This window comes from Carassius auratus, chromosome 24 (assembly GCF_003368295.1).
Source record: "Carassius auratus strain Wakin chromosome 24, ASM336829v1, whole genome shotgun sequence".
In the NCBI taxonomy this organism is placed as follows: domain Eukaryota; kingdom Metazoa; phylum Chordata; class Actinopteri; order Cypriniformes; family Cyprinidae; genus Carassius; species Carassius auratus.
This window is the reverse complement of record NC_039266.1, coordinates 7,579,885-7,603,543: the sequence shown is the minus strand read 5'-3', so window position 1 is coordinate 7,603,543 and position 23,659 is coordinate 7,579,885. Positions and strand designations below refer to the sequence as shown.

At 36.2% G+C, this 23,659-nt stretch overlaps 1 protein-coding gene across 2 annotated transcripts in view; it reads right to left on the bottom strand.

Annotated features, from left to right (window-relative positions):
* lyrm4b (LYR motif containing 4) overlaps nucleotides 1–23,659 on the bottom strand; it is a 44,724-nt gene that overhangs the window by 20,393 nt on the left and 672 nt on the right. For both annotated transcript variants that reach the window (XM_026200867.1, XM_026200866.1), the window contains exon 2: nucleotides 16,000–16,120. In XM_026200867.1, the coding sequence (XP_026056652.1) occupies nucleotides 16,000–16,120 (121 nt within the window). The remainder of the gene's footprint in view (nucleotides 1–15,999; nucleotides 16,121–23,659) is intronic.

The window sequence follows — 23,659 nt, the reverse complement described above, 5'->3', positions numbered from 1 at the left end:
CTACACAAGCATTCAAATTAACTGGCCAAAATATTTCCAGAAATTTTGTGGGCATTCATAAATTAAATTATATAATTTAAAATAGCCCAAAATGATACTATGAAGTTTAAAAAAGATGTACTTTCAACATTGATTTTACTTAAACTCAAAAATTTATATTGTCATTTTTTTTTCTTCTATGGCACTTAAGCTCAAAAATCATGAAAAATATAATAAAAAAAAAACAATAAGGTAATGGAAATAAATAAAATATATGGTTTGTAATATATATATATATATATACTGTACATATATACAGGACACAATCGTATAAAGGTTTGTGGTCAATAAGATTTTCGTAAATGTTTTTTTGAAAAAGTTATTTCTGTTCACCAAGGCTCTATTTATTTGATTAAAAATACAGTAAAAATTATTAATATTGTGAAATATAATACATTTAAATAACTGTTCTCTGTATGCATATATTGTAAAGTGTAATGTATTTCTGTGATGCTCCGCTGTATTTTCAGCATCATTCCTCCAGTCTTCAGTGTCACATGATCCTCGGAAATCATGAAAATATGATGATTTACTGCTCAAGAAACATTTCTGATTATTATCAATGTTGAAAACAGTTGTGCTGCACAATATTTTTGTGTAATTAGAAAGTTAGAAAATCTACTTATTGCCATCGTATTGTGTTTTCTGTGAAGCAGCCCGGTTCTGAGAAAAGCCCCTCATGAACAGCAATGTAAGAAAACACTGACACTGTGCATTTACACACAATGGACCATGATGATACAAGAAGAAATCAAAGAGATCCCTCCACACACACACACACACACACACACACACACGCACGTGCGTGAGATGAATGTAATAAGGCCAGCTCTTCTGCAGCATGAGAGAGGCGAGTAGAAAGCGTCAGGTCTTCATAGCTCATCACGCTCCACTCTCTCGGTTTAATTGGAGCCAGAGAAACCCAGCCGAGCGCTTTCAGAGTTTCCTCACATAGATAAATACACACAGAGCGAGAGGGAGAGACATGGTGATCCTCTGCTGCTGTTGTGATAAAAATAGCCAGACCAGATAACAGCCATTTCAACTTATTTTTCCCCTCCTACTGCTCTTACAAACTTCTGCGAGCGCGGGGCGTTGTTGAGCTTCTGCGGAAGGCTCTTATTTCTCTGAGTGCTTGGGAGGGAAGTTTCTATAAGAGCAGACACGCGCTTGAAGTCCCATCTTCTCGTCGAGTGTCTGTGATCAATGAGGCCTGGCAGACACGGTGAACACGAGGAGCTGACCGCATTACTGCCGGCTGAAAGGCCATCTGATCCCTCCACGGCTCTGGAGCAGAGACCAGCGAGAGGAAACAGAATGGACAGAGCTGTATGGAGGAGTGATAAATCTGCTGGTCATTTCTGTGACTCACTGCATCTTGAAAAGTCACATTTTATTTCCAGAGTTTTGAAAGACTCTGAACTAGTACACAAGCGTTGAAAACAATCGGACAAAATATGCAAATTTTGGTTATTTCACTTTTAGTCAGCAATTGTGAGCACTCATTTATTAATTTATATACAATGTGAAATGTTCTCGAATGACGCTGTGAAAGGAAAAATAAAAATACTGTACTATGAATAATTTTAACTAAACTACAACTGTTTATTGTATTTTCTGTGAATAGTAATATAAAAGAAAAAGCAACTGTGCAAATTTAGAAGCAATCCTAACCCTGGTAGACTTAAAAATAAATAAATAATAATAATAATAAAATAGAAAAATGTATTTATAAATAAATAAATAGTAATAATAAAAATAATATGAATAATGAAAAAAAATATTTCTGGGAATTTGAAAAATATTTTGGCCACTAAAGCTCCGAAATCGCTCTCGCTCTCCCTCCCTCTCCCTCTCCCTCACACACACACACACACACACACAAAATAATCTGTAAATTAAATAATCAAACTAAATTAATGAATAAATAATAAGAATAAGAATAATTAATACATTATGATACAAAGACAAATCATTCTACATCAATCAATTCTAAAAATACAATAGCTTTATTGGAGGAATAAACAAATATGTAACTGATTATTCACTTACACCTCAAAGAATCAGCTGATTCACAAGAACTGGTCAGAATGACTCCTTAACAATTCAGCCTGATTCGGTTCTTACCTCTAAACTCAGTGAAGATTGTTTTTCTAATTCCATGGAAAGGAGTGACCAGTATTATCAATAAAATTCATCCTTTTTGTTTAGCCAATCCATCTAATTAATCAGTAATGACATTTATTGTCCACTACTGCCAGTAGTGATATACATGTGTGCAGTTTTCCTGTTGAAAGGCTCCTGGAAGCACATACAGACTCTTCCAGAAGATTCACAGAGCAGCACTTATGCAGCAACAATGAAGTATGTAATGTCAGACAGATGGAGATGTAGACTGAGAAGATCATCTCGCACAACACGAGTGAAAGATGATGACAGAGAATGAGAACATGAAAACAAATGAGAGACACAGAACAGAGGATACACGCATACCCATTAGTTTTCAGGACACAACAAACTGATACCACAAAAAACATCATTATATATAAACACGTATTCATCTTCAACCAGTCCCTGACACCAAAGTAATAGAGAATAGTGATGTAGCAGATTATTGGATAGTTTGACATATCATGGATGGATGGATGGATGGATTGACGGATGGATGATTGGTTGGTTGGTTGGTGGATGGATGGTTGGATGGACGGATGGTAGATGGACAGATGGATGGATGGATGGATGATTGATTGGTTGGTTGGTGGATGGACGGACGGACGATTGGTTGGTTGGTTGGTGATAGATGGACGGATGGATGAACGAACAGATGGATGGATGATTGATTGGTTGGTTGGTTGGTGGATGGATGGACGGATGGTAGATGGACAGATGGATGGATGGATGAATGGATTATTGATTGGTTGGTTGGTGGATGGATGGACGGACGGATTGACGGACGGATGGACGATTTATTGGTTGGTTGGTGCATAGATGGACGGATGGATGAACGAACGGATGGATGGACGACTGATTGGTTGGTTGGTGGATGGACGGACGGATTGACGGATGGATGGACGGATGGACGATTGATTGGTTGGTTGGTGCATAGATGGACGGATGGATGAACGAACGGATGGATGGACGATTGATTGGTTGGTTGGTGGATGGACGGACGGATTGACGGATGGATGGACGGATGGACGATTGATTGGTGGGTGGATGGATGGACAGATGGTAGATGGACAGATGGACGGATGGTAGATGGATGGATGATTGATTGGTTGGTTGGTGGATGGATGGACGGACGGATTGACGGATGGATTGACGGATGGATGATTTATTGGTTGGTTGGTGGATGGATGGACGGATGGTAGATGGACAGATGGATGGATGGATGAATGGATGATTGATTGGTTGGTTGGTGGATGGATGGACGGACGGATGAACGAACGGATGGATGGACGATTGATTGGTTGGTTGGTGGATGGACGGACGGATTGACGGATGGATGGACGGATGGACGATTGATTGGTTGGTTGGTGGATGGATGGACGGATGGTAGATGGACAGATGGATGGATGGATGAATGGATTATTGATTGGTTGGTTGGTGGATGGATGGACGGATGGACGATTTATTGGTTGGTTGGTGCATAGATGGACGGATGGATGAACGAACGGATGGATGGACGATTGATTGGTTGGTTGGTGGATGGACGGACGGATTGACGGATGGATGGACCGATGGACGATTGATTGGTTGGTTGGTGGATGGACAGATGGATGGATGGATGGACGGATGGTAGATGGATGGATGTGTGGTAAAAGAGAGATTCCGTAGTTGTCTGTCTGGTAATCTCTATAAATCATTGCAAAATGCCCCTCTATTACAGCTAATACACAAAACCATAGAGCAGCACGAGACCCTGATGACACCGTGCTTAATCGCTCAGCATTACAGTCCATCTCAAAACATCTCTGTGCTGACGACAGACAACACTCAAAGCTCTGAAGCATTAGTAGGATTCAATTCATCATCCTCTGTCTGGGACGCGTTTGATCTCAATGACAGAGTGTGCGAACGGCGCTCTTCAGATTTCTAATATGTACATGATGTATCCCCATAAATCTGTGCTGCTAACAGGGAAGCAAAGCAGAAAAAACGCATGGATCAGCGCACGTCAACAGGGGGATTGGGGCAGGAATAAAGACCAAGGGAAGAGAGATATATGAAGGTCAGGGGAACACCTGTGAGTGATCAAACCCTCAGTGTCACACACGCAATCACAGACTCGCACAAGGAAACAAACGCAAGTATGAAGGAGAAAAACAGCATTCTGCTTACCCACAATCCCCCTCACAGAGCAAACAAACACAAATCAACTCGTCATTCCTAAACTCTGGCGGACTGACTAAACTTTCCGTTGTGAAAAACCCAAATGGAAATGGACTGCAAATAAGTTTTATATGAACAGACTTATACTTTGCTTAAAGGAAACAAATGGCCTAGTTTTTAGGACACTGATAGGGCTGCATGACTGAGGCAATATATATATATATATATATATCATTTTTCTGATAAAAATTGTGATGGTATCAGAGCTGGTTTCTGTCATGGGATAAACATGTAGTATGTATATTTATATATATACTATAAACATTAAATAGCATATATTTTATACAGTTCTGTATATATATTTTTTGTTACAACCATAAAGTTAAATATCAAAATGCAAAATTTCTTCTTACAATTTCTTCTTTCAATCTTACAATTCTGACTTTTTATTCTTACAATTGTGTTAACATTTCCTAATTATTATGATTATTATTTTTATTTTATTTTATTTTTTCAAAATTGGGAGAAAAATAAATAAAGTTGCATTTTAATTAATCATTTTTTATTTATTTTATTTTGTAGTGGAAACTAGCTTTTATACAAAATGCTGGGCTTGTTTGTAGAGCTGCACAATTTGGGGCTAAAAACGTATAAATATCTGCATTACTATAATAATAATAATAATAATAATAATAATAATAATAATAATAATTCACTGTTACCTACAATATAATGCTGACAAATTCATTCAATATTTAAGTCTTTATTAATTTTCAAACGTAAAACCTTCAAGTTTCCCTGTCTGTCATTGGTCAGATCAAGAGTAAGCCCCGCCCCAGACTCATGCTATTGGTCGAGCTGCTGCTGCGGTGGACTTCAAACAGGATTTTCAAACGATGCTCTGTTCTGACTTCTGAGGAATGAACATATACATGATGCACATATAGCTGTCTGTCCACGTCAAATGGATCCTATTTTTTTTCGGCTCCAGAGAAGAAAGTCATTCAGGTGTGGATTGACCTGAGGGTGAGTAAATGATGACCGAACGCACATTCTTTACATCCCTTTAAGTTGGGACAGGAGAATCAAAAATGCCCCACATCCCTTTTAAACAAAAGAATAATGGAAAAACTGTGAGTGGCCTTTGGGACTTTGAGAACTATCACGTCATTAATCTGAACTGGCCATCTTACCCAACCTTCATCAGGATGGTTTTTATGAGGAAGATGTTCATCAGTATTCATGTGGAGAGGGTGGGAGGGACGTTCACTCATATTTATGGTGTATGAAGACATTAAGGAGGTCTTAAATATAGTCCTGGGTCTCTGATCAGACCACCACATTAAAATATACGAGTTCCAATCAAACGGCAAATTCAAGACATTCATGCCTATTCCTAACTATTTTACGTTTTCATGAATTGTTGGCAAATTTGCATGAATGTGTGTTTTCATAAGATCTGCTTATGCCCCACTGCCTTATTTTTTAGATAAAAGATTTAGGGGCAAAGCTATTGTACCTGTTTGTCCAAATAATGGATTCTCAGCTTCAGATGACGTGCGTACAGACCTCTTAATTGCTTTTGGACATTTTAAATCACATTTGCTATAATAGTCTTTGAAAGATCCTACAGTCAACACTTTTTAATTCGAAGCTGATTAATAGCATCTGTAGCTTAGCGAGTTTGTTTTCTCAGGTAGTATGTATATCAATACAAAGTCCACTTTTTTTGTATTTAACAAACACCTTTCTGAGTGAGATTGCTGTCAGGGTCAGAGTGGATTCTCAGAGATGCTACTCCTGTTTCCACATGTTCATTACAGAGTCACACATCCGTCAAGTGCACCACACTCTCCTGGGAAAACTGACGGAGTTATTAGTGCCGTAAAAAACGTATCATGAAGTTATTACACCACAGCTTCCCTTAACACTACTGGAATAACCACTGCTCTTCATCAACCTGTGCTTCAGATGTGCAATGACAGCTTCAAATCCAGACCTTGAATCACTGGGACAAGTGAAGACTTTCTTGTTGTGTTTTACTACTTACTATTGTTGCACACTGCAAAAACACAACAACAAAAACAACAAAAAGATTTTCTTACTCAGTATTTTTGTGTTATTTGCCTCAAATATCTAAATCAAGATTAAGATCAATTACTTGAAATGGAAAATTACACACAATATATCTTTAATTTATTTTTTTAAAAATCTTAAATTTAATCCTAAAACAAGAAAAAAATATCCTAATTCAAAAACAAAACAATATATTATTATCTTACCGTATTGAAATATATAGTTTTTCTTGTTTTTAAGCATGAACTCAAAGTTTATAAACTCCTAAATTTAATATTAAGTAATTTTGCTTCTAAATTAAGTGTAAACCATTCTTGATTTGAGAATGTTTTGATTTTTTAAGAGAAAATGAGACAAAGTACTAAGATAGTTTACTAAGATAGATTTAAACAGAATATCTAAAAAACCTAAACAAAATACATTTCACATATATTTTTATTTTATTATTATTCTCATTACAAAATTATTTTTCGTAATTTTTATAAGACTTTTTAAATATTATTATACTAATAATGTAAAAGATTTTATACTATTTATATATGATACTTATTTTTCTGAGAATATATTTTGATGTATTTATTTTCTTTATTCTATTGGCAAAATATTTCCCCCCTTTTTTTTCTAAGCATACATTTTTGTTAAGATTTATGAGAGAAAGAAAGAAAAAGAAAAACACTGATTCAGAAGATTCTATTTTACAATGCACTGCAACAAAAAAGAAGACAATCTAATCAATAATGAATTTCGCCCCCATCTGATTATGCATTACTTTATTTTTATAACGCTGACCTATAAAATGTATTTACAGTGTAGATCTTTTTACTGTTTCTGTCCCCCGTTTAAGATTAAAATCAACAAACAATAGAAATGCGAGACAATCTCCTCTGAATAGCTGACTGTTTCTTTGGGGAGGGATACGAATAGACAGACACAATCAATATGCTGGTGACGGTGTGAAAAGTGCTGAGCGGGAGAGCCCAGGGGGGCGGCACGACAAGTCAGAGGTACAGAAGAATTAGAATAGAGTAACACTGCAACGAATATGAAACAGAGAGTGGCTGTGTAGTCCCTCCTAAAGCGCAAACTCAGGATCAGTCCCATCTGTCTGTGTGCCACCCACAAGCCCAAAGGACTCAAGGGTTGCTTGGTGTGCCCCAAAAAGTGTGAGTTCCTCTGCAGTAGAGTTATTATGCAAGCTACTTGTAAAGTTAAGTAGCTAAACTACAAATCAATCGATCAACTGATTTTCAGTGTAGCGAGGAGAAGGCGCTATTGTTTTTATTTCTCCTTTTTCTGCCCTATTTTTAGATCAAATTACAGCCAAGTAGTGCAATCTGGCTTCTGTAAATGTAATTTCTAGCAGATTTAGTTCTAGCTCTAATCAGACACAATGCTGAAGGTCTTAGGAGTTCACTTGAAAATCACAGGCAGGTATACGCTCTGCAAGACGGCAGATTTCCGGAAAAAAAAGGAACAGAGACTCCGGAATCCATGGAAAAGCACTTGGAAATTCAATAAAAACATGTTAAAGAATTGTTCTACTTTCACACTCCTCAATGAGAGAACGAAGGAAGAGTTTTGAACAACATGAGGGTCAGCAAATGATGACAGATTAGCAATTTCTAAATGGACATAAAAGTTCCCTTACATAAAGAATGACCATTATATTGGGATCATGATAACATGAGGTAGATGCACATACTATAGTATCTCTGGAGATTCAGCACCACGGACAGTTCACAGTCACGTTGGGCAAAACACCTCTGCCTAATCCAGACGGGAAAAATAAAACCCTATATTTCTGCTCAGGAAAATAAACCCACATAAGAGCAAAAGAGGCTTAGAAAGACAAACACCGCATTCGTTCCCCTGCCACAGTCTTTTCATTTCTCCTTCTGGGCACTAAAGCAGAGGTTAGATAAACACAGGGATGTGTAAAAAGAAATGCATTGTATTAAGAGGCGAGCAGTTCCCTCAAGGGGAATGCATTCATTCCTTCTGCTTGCTCAGCTCTCCGCACAACATTGTGTTTCTGCTTTTATTGGCGTTTTACAGGCAATACTGCCACAGGTGTGTGACTGCGTTATAACGAAACACTAGAGGAAGTGCTCAGGAAACTCAATCTGAGCGCCCTTTCAAAGCAAAGAGCCAAATCAGATAGACAATCGATAAGAGGGAGTTTAGTCACTGCTGACTGCGAGAAACGGCATTCATGCTTAGTGTTGTTCAGCTACTATAAACAGGAACGTAGACAGGAATGCAAAAGAATAGTTATACCTAAAATTGTACTTCTTTTATTGCTCACACCTCATTCGAAACCAAACTCAAGGTGCTGTATGTAGGATTGACACCGAGTGGTTGAACGAGGTATTGCAGGCCAAATTCAAAATATTGGAGAGGGTTTTTTCACCCGGACTCTCCTCCTCAGACTTGATGCATGCACAGGTTGCCAGATTGACACCAACACCAAAAGGAACAAGTGCACTTGACGATGAATTAAGTGAAATATGCTGTGTTTTCCACCAACTGGGAACCCAGGGTGCTGAAATACTAATGGGTAAACTGGCATGTTTCACAAACCAAGACAGAGACAGACATTCTGGCCCCGAATTAACATTTTCAAAGGAGATTAAGTGATTCTAGCATTGTTTTTCAGATAAACAGGTATATTAACTTAGCATGTTTCTTAAATATCTGCAAACAAATGGCATTTTTATGGTCAAAAACTTACAGCACCTTTTATTCATGTAAAGGAGCGAGCAGGACAATCTTCAATATTTCTTCTCTTTTGTTCCACAAGACAAAGCTTCAAATGTGTCACACTAATGCAGTAACAGAGCTCACGAAACACTAAATATGACTGTTCACAGATCTGTGATCTGCACTGAATACAACATTTGTTGCTGGATTGAGGAAGCTATTTTTGGGTAATGGCGTCAACCCAACATAACGGGTAAATATCTCTCCTTTATCTTGGGAGGAGACGTGATGTGGTGTGAAAAGCTGCCAAGAGGACTCGAGTTTCTTAATGTTGTGTTAAAATACAGGAGGAAATGTGGCGATTTAGTGGTTTCTTAAACAGAAAGTGGGAAAAAGCAGAAAAATTGTGCAGAAAAAAGGCTGTAGAAATAACTAATTCTGATATTGAGACTATTATCAGTTATTATTGAAATATTAGATTTATTTGTTAATTAAATGGCATGCATTAGTTAAAAAATACAGTAAAAATAGCAATATTATTTCAATATTATATAATGAAATAATATATTCAGTATTATATATTATCTCAATTTAAAATAAATAATTTTACTTGAATATATTTTTAAACTGTAATTTGTTCCTGTGATCAAATTGGTATTTTCAGCATCATTACACAATCGTTATTCATTATTATTATATCACTATCAATTGAGCCGGCTTATTTTTTTGTGGAAACCTAAATGATGGAGATTGGAAGGTTGAGCCATCAAAGCAAGTCGTCTTCTATTTTTTTTAACAGTGGTGTGAAGTTGAGTGTTACCAATTCTGACAGTCTGGAGGAAATCTTAATGCCTAAGTAAGTGATGTGATCATGACATATAGGTATAGGTGCTTGGTGGGGTGCCAAATCCCATTTGGTTCTATGTAAAGGGAGGATGGAAGATTTGTTCCAGTTTATTGCGTAATCTGAAATTTTTGAAAAGGACTGGATTATTTTAATTATTTCTGGAGTAGATGCTAGGGGTTCTTGTATAAATAGTAGAATATCATCTGCATAAAGTGAGATTTTATGTGTTTGTTGTGGTGTTTCAGTACCTTTGATTGCTGGGTTTTGGCGGATAGCTGCTGCTAAAGGTTCAATAAAAATAGTGAATAGAGATGGAGAGAGTGGACATCCCTGCCTCGTCCCCCTGTGCAGTGTGAAGCTTTGTGATGTTAGTCCATTGGTTGTGACTGTGGCAGATGGTGATATGTATACAATCTTGATCCATTTAATAAATGACTCTCCAAAGCCCAATTTTTGTAGTGTGGTGAATAAAAATTTCCAATTGACCCTATCAAAAGCTTTTTCAGCATCTAATGTGGCAATGAGAGTATCTTTCTGTTGTACTGATGAGCAATGCATTAAATTATATAATCTGCGAGTATTGTTAGATGCGTGTCTACCTTTTATAAAGCCGGTCTGATCAGGATGGATGATATATGATATAATTTTCTCAATTCTACGATATAATGCTATAATGCTTAATCATTTTTATGTCAACATTTATAAGTAGCAACAGTAGTGTTTTCATATTGATATTGAGATTATTTCAGCTCTGTATCACTCGTTCCTATTTTTGACACAAAATACATTGCAATGCAAAAACCGAGTTGATTCTCTGGCCACACATTTATTGCGGTCTGTTCAGCGAGTATAAAGATCCTGTGGACCATAAGTCTCATCAGCAGTCAGATTTCATCTCTATAGCAAGAGAAGTGCAGACAGGTTTGACACGGAGTACTTTCAGCAGTAGTTAGTGGAGACTGATTGTTCAGCAGGGGATACTCTTGAAGAGAGCATTGAGGAGGTAAATCACATCAATACTGTATTTCTAACACAAGTGGATGGAAGTCATGGCCGTAGACAGTCAATATCCTCAGAGACCTTTGGCAACCATACAGAAGCATACACAAGTGTTATAGTGCAATAAAATGACTGTTCACATCTGAGATACAAAGACAAAGCTGCTTTGAAGGTGTGTGTTTGTGTTGTAAATGTGAATGTGTGCATTTGGAGCGGGGTTCAGACGGCGACAGCAAACGAAATGCACAATCCCACAGGGAGGAAAACATGTTTGCAGCGAGTCATCAAAGAGAGAAAGATAAAATGACATTACATTGCAATTTTTCCAAAACATTTAACATGAATGCATCGACTTACATGGGGGGAAAGCATGGGTTATTCCCACAGAAAGTCTATTTTTAGGATGTTATGTCATCCAAGGTGTTATGATTTTATTCCTTTATTTGGAGAAATGTAGCATTGCATCAATGTCTCATCAATGGATGCTCTGCAGTGAATGGGTGCCGTCAGAATGAGAGTCCAAACTATATGGATTAAGGACTTTGGCTGGGAGCGACAGTTTGAATGTAAAACATCTTAATTTTTTTAATGTTAATGATTTGTTTCTTACAAACATGCATCTTTTGGCTTCACAAGACATTAACTGCTGGACTGGAGCGGTGTGGATTATTGTGATGTTTTTATCAGCTGTTTGGACTCTCGTTCTGACGGCACCCATTCACTGCAGAGCAACTGTTGGTGAGACACTGATGCAGTGCTACATTTCTCCAAACCTGATGAAGAAACAAACTCATCCTAATCTCGGATGGCCTGAGACTGGACTATTTCTTTTACTACTTGGCCAAGAATAAAATCCCATTGCGAGTGATGACAAGAAATCAACAATATCTCGGTCCACTCATTCGTTTCTCTTTTCCTTCACTCCCATCATGAGTCGGATCTGGACTGAAACTCATCTCCGAATCATCTATGTCTCCTCATGGTGTTCAGAATGAAGACCAACATAAATGATCTGTCATGTTAAACACATTAATGAGCAGCGAGCCACAGCCTGATTGTGTTGCTCTCAAGAGAATTGATCGGTCATATTTCATGTCTCTCTTCAAGACATTTCTCAACGCAGGACAGCACTGATGAAATCAGTGAGAATTAACACGTGTAACGAAACACTTGTCTTGCATACTAATAAGAACAGAACTGTGATGTTTCAATTACTTTATTTTTATATCTAATTTAAAAGGGGGAATATTATATGCTTTGGAGGACAATAAGGAAATGTTGCTAGACTGGTTTCTTTCCAATTATTATATAACATATTATTTACAGCTATTATTGCGAAGTTTGTTTGTAAAATACATTTTACTGAATAAAAATTAATAAAAAGAAAATAAAAAAGTATAATGATACAAAAAAACACAAAACTGAACAGCCATTCAAAAGTTTGTGGTTTTTAAAATGTTTTTGAAAGAAGTCTCTAATCTAAATTCACTAATGCTGTGAGATATTATTACTTTATAAAACAACTGTTGTAAGTGTATTTTATTTCTGTGATGATATGTTCAGCATCATTCCTCCAGTCTTCAGTGTCACATGATCTTCAGAAATCATGAAAATATGATGATTTACTGTTCAAGAAACATTAATGATTATCATCAAAGCTGAAATCAGTCCTTTCCCCCTCATTGGAAAAGCATGGTGTAGACTCAGAATGGCCAATATAAAATCATTTCTGCCGCTCGACAGAGCAACATACGAATAAAAACTGAGCTGTATTTGGTTGGACTGTCTGTACGATATCTGTGACTGGACAAACAACCCAACGAGATGGACAAAGGTGTCTTTTCCCAACATTTTAACTAATGGAGCAAGAGCCCTATACGAGAACGAGACATAAACATGTGACGTTTTGTTTTGCTTAATTCTAATAAAGTGATAAAGACTTGAGTAAAAGCCTGTCGTACTTTATTACTCATATAAGGGATTGTGTATAATATGTAATAAATGTTTTAATAGATTAAGAAGACATCATAAAATATCAAGGAGTGAGATGTATTTGATTGCAGCTTTTCAGCACTGCACCAAGCAAAAAAAATCAAACAAAATCTTCACAGAAAGTAAAGATCAAGCACCATATGAAGTCTCTGCATGTTAATTCAAATTGTTTGTTTCCCCTACACTTCATAAACTTATGACGTTTTGTGGTTATTCCCACCTATGCCGAACAAGTCAATTGTTGTACGTACATACATGTCCTGTTACACGAGTATTTAGTGAAGTAAAAAAGTGTTGTTACCAATGTCCAGTTACAGATCTGTACTTCCACAAACCATCCTGAGGATTGTTACAGCTAGAAACTATGTACCAATGTGTACTTACACTGTGGTTACAAACTACACACACATCTTACTATGTAAGTACACAGGTATTAGAGACAATATAAAGCGGGACCAAAAGAATCTCATGTTTTCAATATGGTCTAACTTTTGGACCCCACATGCTTTCTAGAGACACTGTGGCAGCATGGCAGCCAAAAACCTGAAGTGTTATTATGTCAACGAGTTTAATTAACTAAGTAACTTGCTCAACAAACTTCATGCAGAAAAGCTATAAATCAAGCTTGCATTGCTAAAAGCATCTACATTCACAGTTGAATCCCGAAACCGAGTGAAAGCTGCTCTTCTGAGCCTGACTCTCTGACTCTCATTGAAGATGGTGTTTTAAATCCCCAGGAAGTTAAACTTGATTGATTCCCATGCTGAGAGTGTCAGGGTGACAGAAGCTCTTAATGCAGACAGCATGATGGACTGATCTCTGAGGCTGTGCTTTGATTCGGTTTCAAAGAACAGATCAACGCCTTTGGTACGAGACAAGAGACAAATTATCACAGTGCCTCCTATTCTTCTCCAAACCTCGTTTGTGCTGCTCCTCGTTACATATATCTGTATGTTTCTCAAAAAAAATAAAAAATAAAAAAAATAATAAGATATATAAAAAATATTAATACAAATATAAAGAATCTTTAAAAATAGCCAAAATTCACCTGACTTGTATTCTATACCAGCCGATGGCAGCTGACTTGAGAAAACTGATTCGTTTATTAATACTATTAAAATGTATTACTATTATTATTATTATTATTATTATTATTATTATTATTATCATGGCAAAATAGAAAACGAAACAAATTAATTTCACTATAATACTACTGAACTGTAAAGGACTTAATTTTAATAACAATAGCAACAACAACAATAATAAAAAAGATTTATAATAAAATAATAAAAATACTAATATTTGTTTGTTATTTGAATAATAATAATAAAAATAATATATTGAAATAATAAAATAATAAAAAATATTAATATTTCTGTTTATTTGAATAATAATAATAATAACAACAATAATAAACTATAACAATAATAATAATAATAATAAAATGTAATGATAAAATACTAGTAAAATACTTATATTTTTGTTTTTTATTTGAATAATAATAATAATAATAAAAATTAATAAGATAATTAAAATACTAGTATTTATGTTTGTAATTTGAATAATACAATTTCATAATAAAATAATAAAAATACAAATATTTATGTTTGTTACTTGAATAATAATTATATCAATAAATATAATAAAACAATGCACTATTTGAATAAATAATAATAATAATAATAATAATAATAATGTGTAATAAGATAATTAAAATACTAGTATTTATGTTTGTTATTTAAATAATAATAATATATGTAATAAAATAATAAAAATACTAATATTTATGTTTATTAATAATAATAATAATAATAAATGTAATAATAAGAGTAAACAAACTACTTTTTGTTACTTGAATAATAATAATACAAATTAATTAAATAATAAAAAATACTAAGATTTACACTGTTATTTGAATAATAATAATAATAATAATAATAATAATAATACAATTTAATAGTAAAAATGTAAATACTAATATTTAAATTTGTTATTTTCATTGCTTTCAAATGTTAAAACCATAGAGCTTTCATTTTGATAAAAATTGTGTCTTTCACTGGCAACAAAACTGTTCTTATTTACAAATTTGTTAGGATGTTTTGGCATAGCACTTCCAGATATGGAGCCACATTTACTGCCAACGATTAACTAAAACACTCATCATGTGGCTGTGGCTCGCATTAAAAGGCTCATAACACATCAGACAATTTGATAATCAAGCTAACCATATCAGGTTCACAGGCAATGTTAATATTAATACAAAAATGACCAGCCAACTGAAGAAAAAGATGCAGATTTTCATATCGGATGATTTCAGTCACAAATTTCAGGCCCCCGATACTAACGTTAAAGAAAAACACAATCTGAAGAAACGTCAAAATCATAAGATTCATGTTCTCCAGGGAGATGCCCTGAATTGGAGTTGAATTATGTGAACAAAGTGCGGTCCAGCGAAGCATCAGCGGTCATTATGAGACATCTGGAGCTGCGACAGACAGAAGACGACTTCCTCCAGCGCTCAGGAGGATACAGGGAATTACAGAGGAACAGGAAGCCCACTGCTCCTTCATTAGGTTCACCAGCGGAGAGCAACGAGGGTAGCTGCTCTTTTAATGGCCTTTAAATGAAACAGCATGATAATCCATAGGCCTCTGATAGACTCAATTTCTAGGAACATGTCCAGTGTTTCACCAGATTTCTCTAGTTTCTTGAGCAGTAAATCATCATATTATTCTGATTTCTGAAGATCATGTGACTCTGAAGACTGGAGGAATGATGCTGAAAATACAGCGGAGCTTCACAGAAATACATTACAGTTTTTACTATTTTTTTTTATCTAACAAATGCATCTTGATGAGCAGAAAAATTGTAAAATCTTTCCACTTTTCTTAACTTTTTTCCAAAAGAGGGAACCATGCACAGAATATAGTTCTGGGTTGTCAACGCTCTCTTCTTATTTCTCAACATGCTCTACAGACTCCACCGGTCACAGCATCTATATTTTGGAGCAGTACCTGTCTTTGGATGAGGGCCAAACTGTCCCGGGCCCTTCTCAGCAGCTCCTCCACATCTTTTGGATCTTCCACGGTCCGGTTCTCCCTGAAGGCGTCTCGTACCCGCCGCAGAGCGTACGTCCTACAGAAACAAGAGATCAGAGCAACTCACTTGATGCTTCAAATCAGCTGGCTTTCCAAAAGTCACTGCCACAATTTCGGGAGTCAAACTGACAAAAAAAAAAACCCCAAATGCATGGTCAAATTTTTTTTTGTGATTCAGCAATTGTTTAAAACAATGTAAAAATTTTAAAAAGTTATTATGCATAATTTGCCATTTCACTGCAAATTCACTCCTTAATTGTGGTAATAACAGACAATGAAAAACTAAAAATCTGTAACATTTATGATAAAATATCTGCCGGGCTGTGGTTGACAGTACTTTATATGGTAAAAAAAGTACGGCATCAACATTTTAAAATAAATTCACAGGAAAAAAAATGATTACATTAACTGATATAATAGCATATCAACGTATTCAAGTACTAATATCTGTTTTGTACCATCGAAATACACTTAAATGCATCAATAACAGGTGCTGATGAGAAAGTTACGTGATGAAAACTTATCACAAAAAATATGGTGAAATAATGCAATAAACAATAATTTAACAACATCAGATCAACAGATAAAACTCTAATGCACACAACTGATAAGAAACATTAAATTAATATTAATTTACAGTTTTCATTGTAAATTATACAATAATGTGCTTTTTCACTTCCTAAAAAAACTGTACAGTATTGAACAAAAATTGAAAAGCAATCAAATTTATCCACCGTTTATAGTATGGAAACTTACTGTTAACCTATTAACATGTTTTTACTGTAAAATCTTTTACCGTTAAAATCACAATCATTTTTACAGTCTATGTAACCCCTGAAACAAAAGATTTTCTGCCATGTATGACCACTGTACTTTTGTCATTAATAGGCCTAATATTCAGCACAAAATTCTGGAAGTTACACTGGAGGTAATATTTTGCATTTTCGACATATTAGAGACCGAAATAAGAATGAAGTTTTTAAATATTATTTGCAAGTAGTTCAAATTGATTAGCATTTCCTTTCTGTCTTATATATATATATATATATATATATTATATACTTTATCAAATTGTTTGAAACTCTCTATTGTGGATTCCTAAAAAAAAAAAAACTCAATTTTGAAGAAATGGATCTAGCAGTTTTAAACGTCTCTTGCCATTTGGACATAAATAGATTTTATTCCAATAGTCTGAAGATCACAAGTCCCCTGCAAGGTTTATAAACCAAAGCACTAAAAGCAGGGGTTAAACACAGAATTTCAAGTGTCCTTTATCATTCATGGCGTGGGTAGATTGCTGTTTATGTTGTATCTCACAGGAAAACTCAAGTCACATTAAGAAATGGAGACCTGACAGACAAGGATGCACCGAGTCCGATGAGACAAAGAGCAATGAGACAAAGAGCACCGGGAAAAGCCAAGACCAACTCGATCACATTTCTTCTGGATGACAGAGTTCATTAGCGCTAGCGCTGTGCGTGCCACATGCTAATAATGAAGCAGTCATTAGACAACTAGTCACTAAGCTAGCTTTGCACGTCTGCACTTCTAGGGTGCCAAAAAGCGAGAAGGAAGCCTATCTCCAGGCTTTTCATCTCGAAACACGAGCGGCGTGGGGCATACGCAGGCCCCAGTGCCACGCCAAGATCAAAGTCTCGTCTGGCACCCGAGGAAACACCTCCACAAGACGAGGCAACTCCGCTCTGACAGCCAAACCCAAGCTTCCCACCATTTCATGGGACGGGGAGAGACGAGGAGGGAAAAGAGCCAGGGAGAAGGGCAGACAGGTGAACGAAAATCTGCAAATAACGAGAGAAACCTACGGAGAAAGAGACAGACCGAATGGGTGAGAGCACAGTCATGCGAGAGCGGAGCGATCTTAGATCATACACACACAAAAAACACCAGGTGACAGATGCAAAATCGTGTCTTGAGAAGGAAAAGGGGCAGTTGCTAGATAAAGAGCGAGTCATCTTTAGAAATGCCACAGTGACAGACACTTCAAAGGAGTCAGAAATGAGCAGCCGGCTTTGAAGCACTCGACATGTGCTTTCTTTTTCTTCTTTTTTTAATAGCTCGGGTGTATTAAGTTTGACAAATCTGAGGTTAAAACCATACACAACACTAGTTAAATACATATGTACAAATAACAGAACACTGAAGTCATACAATTTCTGGATATAACATTATATTATTCTCTATTTCATCTATTATTTACTCTCCTCTTGGAACACGTGCAGTGATGCTTGGCTTACTGAAAAAGCATGACTTTACTTATATTTTGGCAAAACCTACACATATCTACACATACAACACCATCAGTTTTCAGCTGAAAATATAATAGTAGCAGTAAAACACCAACCATGTTTTTTTCCATTTCTACACAATTTATAATCACGAGGCAAATTAATCTAATATAGATTAATAAAGATTTATTTTTGTACAATCCCTTACACAACACTACGGTAAGATCTTAAAACACTTTGACCATTGAGCATGATTTGTGAAGTAACAGATTTTGTTGTTTGCGTCACTTAGCCAGTTCAACATGTACGGCTCTTCTGATGTAGTAAACTTGCTCGGTAGTGCACCCGGTACAGCACTGCACTTGCAACGTGAAGTGATACGCTACGTGCTTTGTGAAACATGAGTTATCATATAATATCAAAACTTTAACATGAACTATTTAGTGCCAGACATTTCATTTCTGTACAACCATCAACAAAAATAAAACACTGCCAGATTCCCACGCATTTCTGATAAAACTGAACATGCTCACTGGGCTTTTCCCTTTGAAAATGTGATGAAACATGCTAGAAGCAACTTAACATAACTTTGCAGAAAGGTTTTTCCAATGAGCATGGGCTGGTTTCTTCAGCGAAGTCCACTTGTAATGTTAGTCAAGGTTTTATTTTATTTTATTTTTTTATTTACCGTCACGTGACCACTTACTATTTCTTCTCTGTACCTTAACAGGGTTATGTTGCATTGCTAAAAAGAAAGTTATTTTGTGTATTTGATGTAATGAATTGTGTTACTTGGTTCAAAAAACATAATTTTCCCATGTTTCCATTTCAGAAGTGAATTAAACATTTAAATGTATTTCTCTCAACTTTACGCGCCACCTTGCATTCATATTAAGAGTTTGATGCACTGCATCTTACAATTTGGTCAATTGACTAAATGATTAGAGGCCATAAAAAACCCTTTTAACACTTTTGTATGCAAATCTTAGATTAATTTTACACTATATTAGAGGGATTTATATTCATCACATTCTTCAGTTTACATCACATCGAAGTCCCAGTTAATAATAAACCACTCACATAATCATAATCCCTGATGGATATTTTCAGTATTTTCAGCCATCTGGCTTTAAGGTCATTAACAAGACAAAGCATTCGTCAGAAGGAAAACAGAGAGGGATCTGTAGATCTGTGGTGAAGTCTGGCTGGGGCCATTGGACAATTAAGCAGTTGGTCTTTGTCACCAGCGTAGGAACGGCTGATTCATCGAGCGGCACCCATACTGAATCCTCAGAGAGACACTCATCCTCGCTGCCAAGCATCCAGACTTAAATATGAGCCGTGATGTGCGTGACAAAGCAACGAAATGCTTGTGTTTTTAAGTGAATGCGTCATATCGTTGGATATGCTTAAGATGACCTTAAACAAAAGCATAACGTGGCGTCCGCTTGTGTGTAGCGGGTGGGAGCGTGATTAACACTCGGGCAGCTGAGAGATTATATTTAGGGAGATGAACAGGAACTCTCACTTAAGATCTTACGACAGCAGATTAGCAAACTCTTGTTCTGTAGGCGACAATTAGCGTAGCGTCACCCATGGGCAGTTAAACACACAATTAATTCACCTCACCAACACAAAACATGAGTAATAACAGGCATCTAAAAGAACATAAAACAACCTTTTTCATGGTTCTGTGAAGTGGAACCAATTATAATGGCTTAATATTTAATGACACCTTCAGCTGTAAATACACAGGCCCTGTTTTATTAGCTAAAGATGCAGCTGAAGAAGGATGAGTGTGGCCGAAATCACAGAAGTGTGGAAAAACAGAGAGATGAGAAGAAGAGGATAAGATGAGAAGAGAAAGAAGACAAGAACAGCCAGTGAGAGACAAGATGTGAAGAGATGAGACCGAGAGAAGAGGAGATGAGACCAGACGACAGATAGAGATAAGATAAGTGACAATAAGAAACAATAAAGAGAAAAGAAATGAACTGAGACATGAGAACAGGTGAGACACGCAAATAAATGACGTGAAATGAGAGAAAAATGAGAGTTGAGATAGACAGAGAGAGCCACAGAGAGAAGAGTCCTAAAATACAAGACAAGACGAGAAATACAGTTATGGAAAAGATGAGGAACAGAGAGATGAGAAGTGAAGCTAGATGTCAACAGAAGAGAACGAATGAGGCAGAGAAAACAAGACAGATTGGTCTCAAAGATGATGAGGACAGAAGAAATAAGAGAAAACAAGGAAGAGCTTAAGTTAAAAGCAGAGATGAAACAAGAAGAGATGAGAGAAGAAAAAGACACGACAACGAGAGAAAGGGAGCAATGTGAAAAGAAAATGAAAAGGAAGAGAAGAAAGGAGACGAGAAGAAGAGAGTCTGTGATGATGTCAGAGCTTGTGGTTTCTCTCAGAGATCAAACCCAGAGAGATGCTCCTGAAGCTTTAACCACATTAATCCTGAAGCCTCAACATCACGGCTGGAACTGAGACCCGTCAGAGACAGCAGCACACGCTCAACTTCCTGCAAACATATCACCTGCCCACACCGTGAGCCCAGCAAACACCGGTCTGGGACATATTTAGAAACAAGGCTTGAAAATATGATCACGAAATGATTTGCTGGCACTCTAGCCATAAATCTGAGCAAGAAATCAATCTGATCCTGAATCTGAACACACAGAACAAACTCAGTCACAGTAAACGCAGCATGCTAAATGAACAGCAAGCTACGGATAAACAAAGAGAACAGAGAATAAGGCACTGGAACGAAGATCTGCGTGATGTGAGCCGATCACTTATTTATCTGTGGCTTTTAAAGGTTGATTTCTTGTGAGCTTTATGAATAAGACTGAGCACAGATATGTCGTCACCGGCTCCGCACTAAACACCACGGGGAGGGTTATATTTAACGGGAAGATGCTTTACGTAAGAGCTGCCCTACTTTCTGCTCTCTACACTTGCAGCCGTATTGTGAAATCTGCAGCGTGTACCGTCCTCTCCTCAAAAACAGTCTCTCTTTCTCTCTCTGGGTGCGTGTTGTGACTCTTCCTTCTTGGCAGAGGAGTTTTTTTTTCTTACCTTCCGTCAAAATCAACATCTCTTTCATCCTCCCTTCTCTATCATTCGCTCTCACTGACTGAATTTGTTTCCGGCGTTCAATCATTTCAAGTTCTCTTGCATTTCATTCACTCTTTCCCCTCCCTGCATCTCTCTCTCTCTCTCTCTCTTCACATGCTGTTTCAACTTCTTTCTCTCTGCGTAAATTTGAGAATTTCACATCACATACACACATCGCTCAAACCAATGCTCAATGAGTATTATTACACTGCATACCAAATCTGAGTTACCATCAGCATGTTAAAAATCAAGTTGCTAGGCCTTGAATAATTGAACAGACTATATCACACGGATAGAAAACAACATGCACAATGAGGTTTCTGGCTAAATCAGCCAGTTACGGTGAAAACAATAGGCCTCGTTAATGAAACATGAGCAGAAGGGATTTCTCTGTAAACTGTGACCGTTCATTGTCATTTGTTTCTTCATTAGAACAGATTTTAAATGGATTGTATCGTCACTTTCTCTGCAGTGAATGGGTGCCGTCAGAATGAGAGTGCAAACAGCTGATATAACCATTAAAAGTAATCCACACCACTCCAGTCCATCAGTTAATGTCTTGAGAGGTGAAAAGCTGCGTGTTTGTAAGAAACAGCTTGATTGTTATGATGTTTTAACTTCAAACCGTCCTAAACGGTGAACAAGTCATAAGGTCTGAATCAGGAGAGAAATCTGCACAGCTCTAAACGAACCTGTGGGTGAATTTTGATGTGAGCAGACAACATTAGATGCACTTTTTCACTGGAGGAAGAATTATTATGGATTCCACAGTTTAAGGCTAAAAAAACGTAATGATGGGTCTGTTTTTTACAAACCTGCAGCTCCACAAATCCTCTCTGATTTCATCAACGAGACATTCATGAACTTGCATTCATATTAGCATTTGCATACAGGCAAACTAAAAGGATTACAGAAGTATGAGCTTTAAAACGGTTAACGCGTGAACACTGGCAGGTTTCAGAGGAAGACTCGAAGCTCTGTGGAGACTGAGTGGGTGGGAGATTATTATCCTTTGGCTGTCAGCTCTTTATTCTGTGAACACGTTAAGCCTTTTATAGCTATTTGTAATATGAATGCACCATGATGATAGAATTTCCGAACAATAACTTGGAATGATATACTGTATCATGGTTATATTTTCAATATTAAGAGCAGAAGTGAGAATCAGGGGATGTTTCGAATGGCACTCTATGAAGAGAGTCATACTATTTCTGCAGCACTGTATATTTACTGTGAATGGTATGTACATTTTCTGTCTGGCTTACATACAGTACTAGTCATATAAAATTAAAGTGTCTTTTTTAATTTTGGTGTTTAATAATAACACACACACACACACACACACACATAAAACAAAAGTGATATTAGATTTTAATATATATATATATATATATATACATATATATATATATATATATATATATATGATGTATAATATGTATTAAGTTAATTGTATACATTTGTTTCTTAAATTCATCATATTTGGAATAATTATGATTTTAATGTTTGTTTGTTTTTAATCAGCCTTTTATGCTCACAAAGGAAGCATTTATTTTAGAAAGAAAAAAACTGTAAAAACAGTTATAGAGATATTATTAGACTTCAGTATATACGTAGGTTTTCTAAATCTAGATTAAAAACACATCTCTTTCGCCAAGCATTTGAATAATGCATCTCATAATTTGTCACTGCAGTTGCATCTGATCAATTGTGCATTCTCATTCTTTAGCTCGGGTTAAACTAATTTTACTTTGTTGGAACAGCAGCTATGCTAATGATGTCTCTATTTGTTTCTATGTTTAGTATCTAGGATTCAGATCCAGAACACCTGAGAAGAGATGATGCTGCTGATCCTCAGAGGACCTCAGATGATGCTTACCCTGAATCAACAACAGAACTAACAAATATTGTTACTTACTATGCATTGCAATCACATTATAATTGCTGTTAATAGTGTTCAACATCTGGTTGACTTGACTATGTCTTGTATACATTTTTTTTTCTTCTGAAAATTCCTGTCATTTGCACATACATTTATGGAATCCACAGATAAGCTACTACTAAATATTATAGAAACGTAATTTTCTGTAAAGTTGCTTTGAAATTATGTATCGTAAAAAGCGATATGCTCCAGTCTTAATGAAATTATTCTAATTATTATTTTACGTTTTTTTTATGTAAAGCACTTTGAGTTACCATTGTG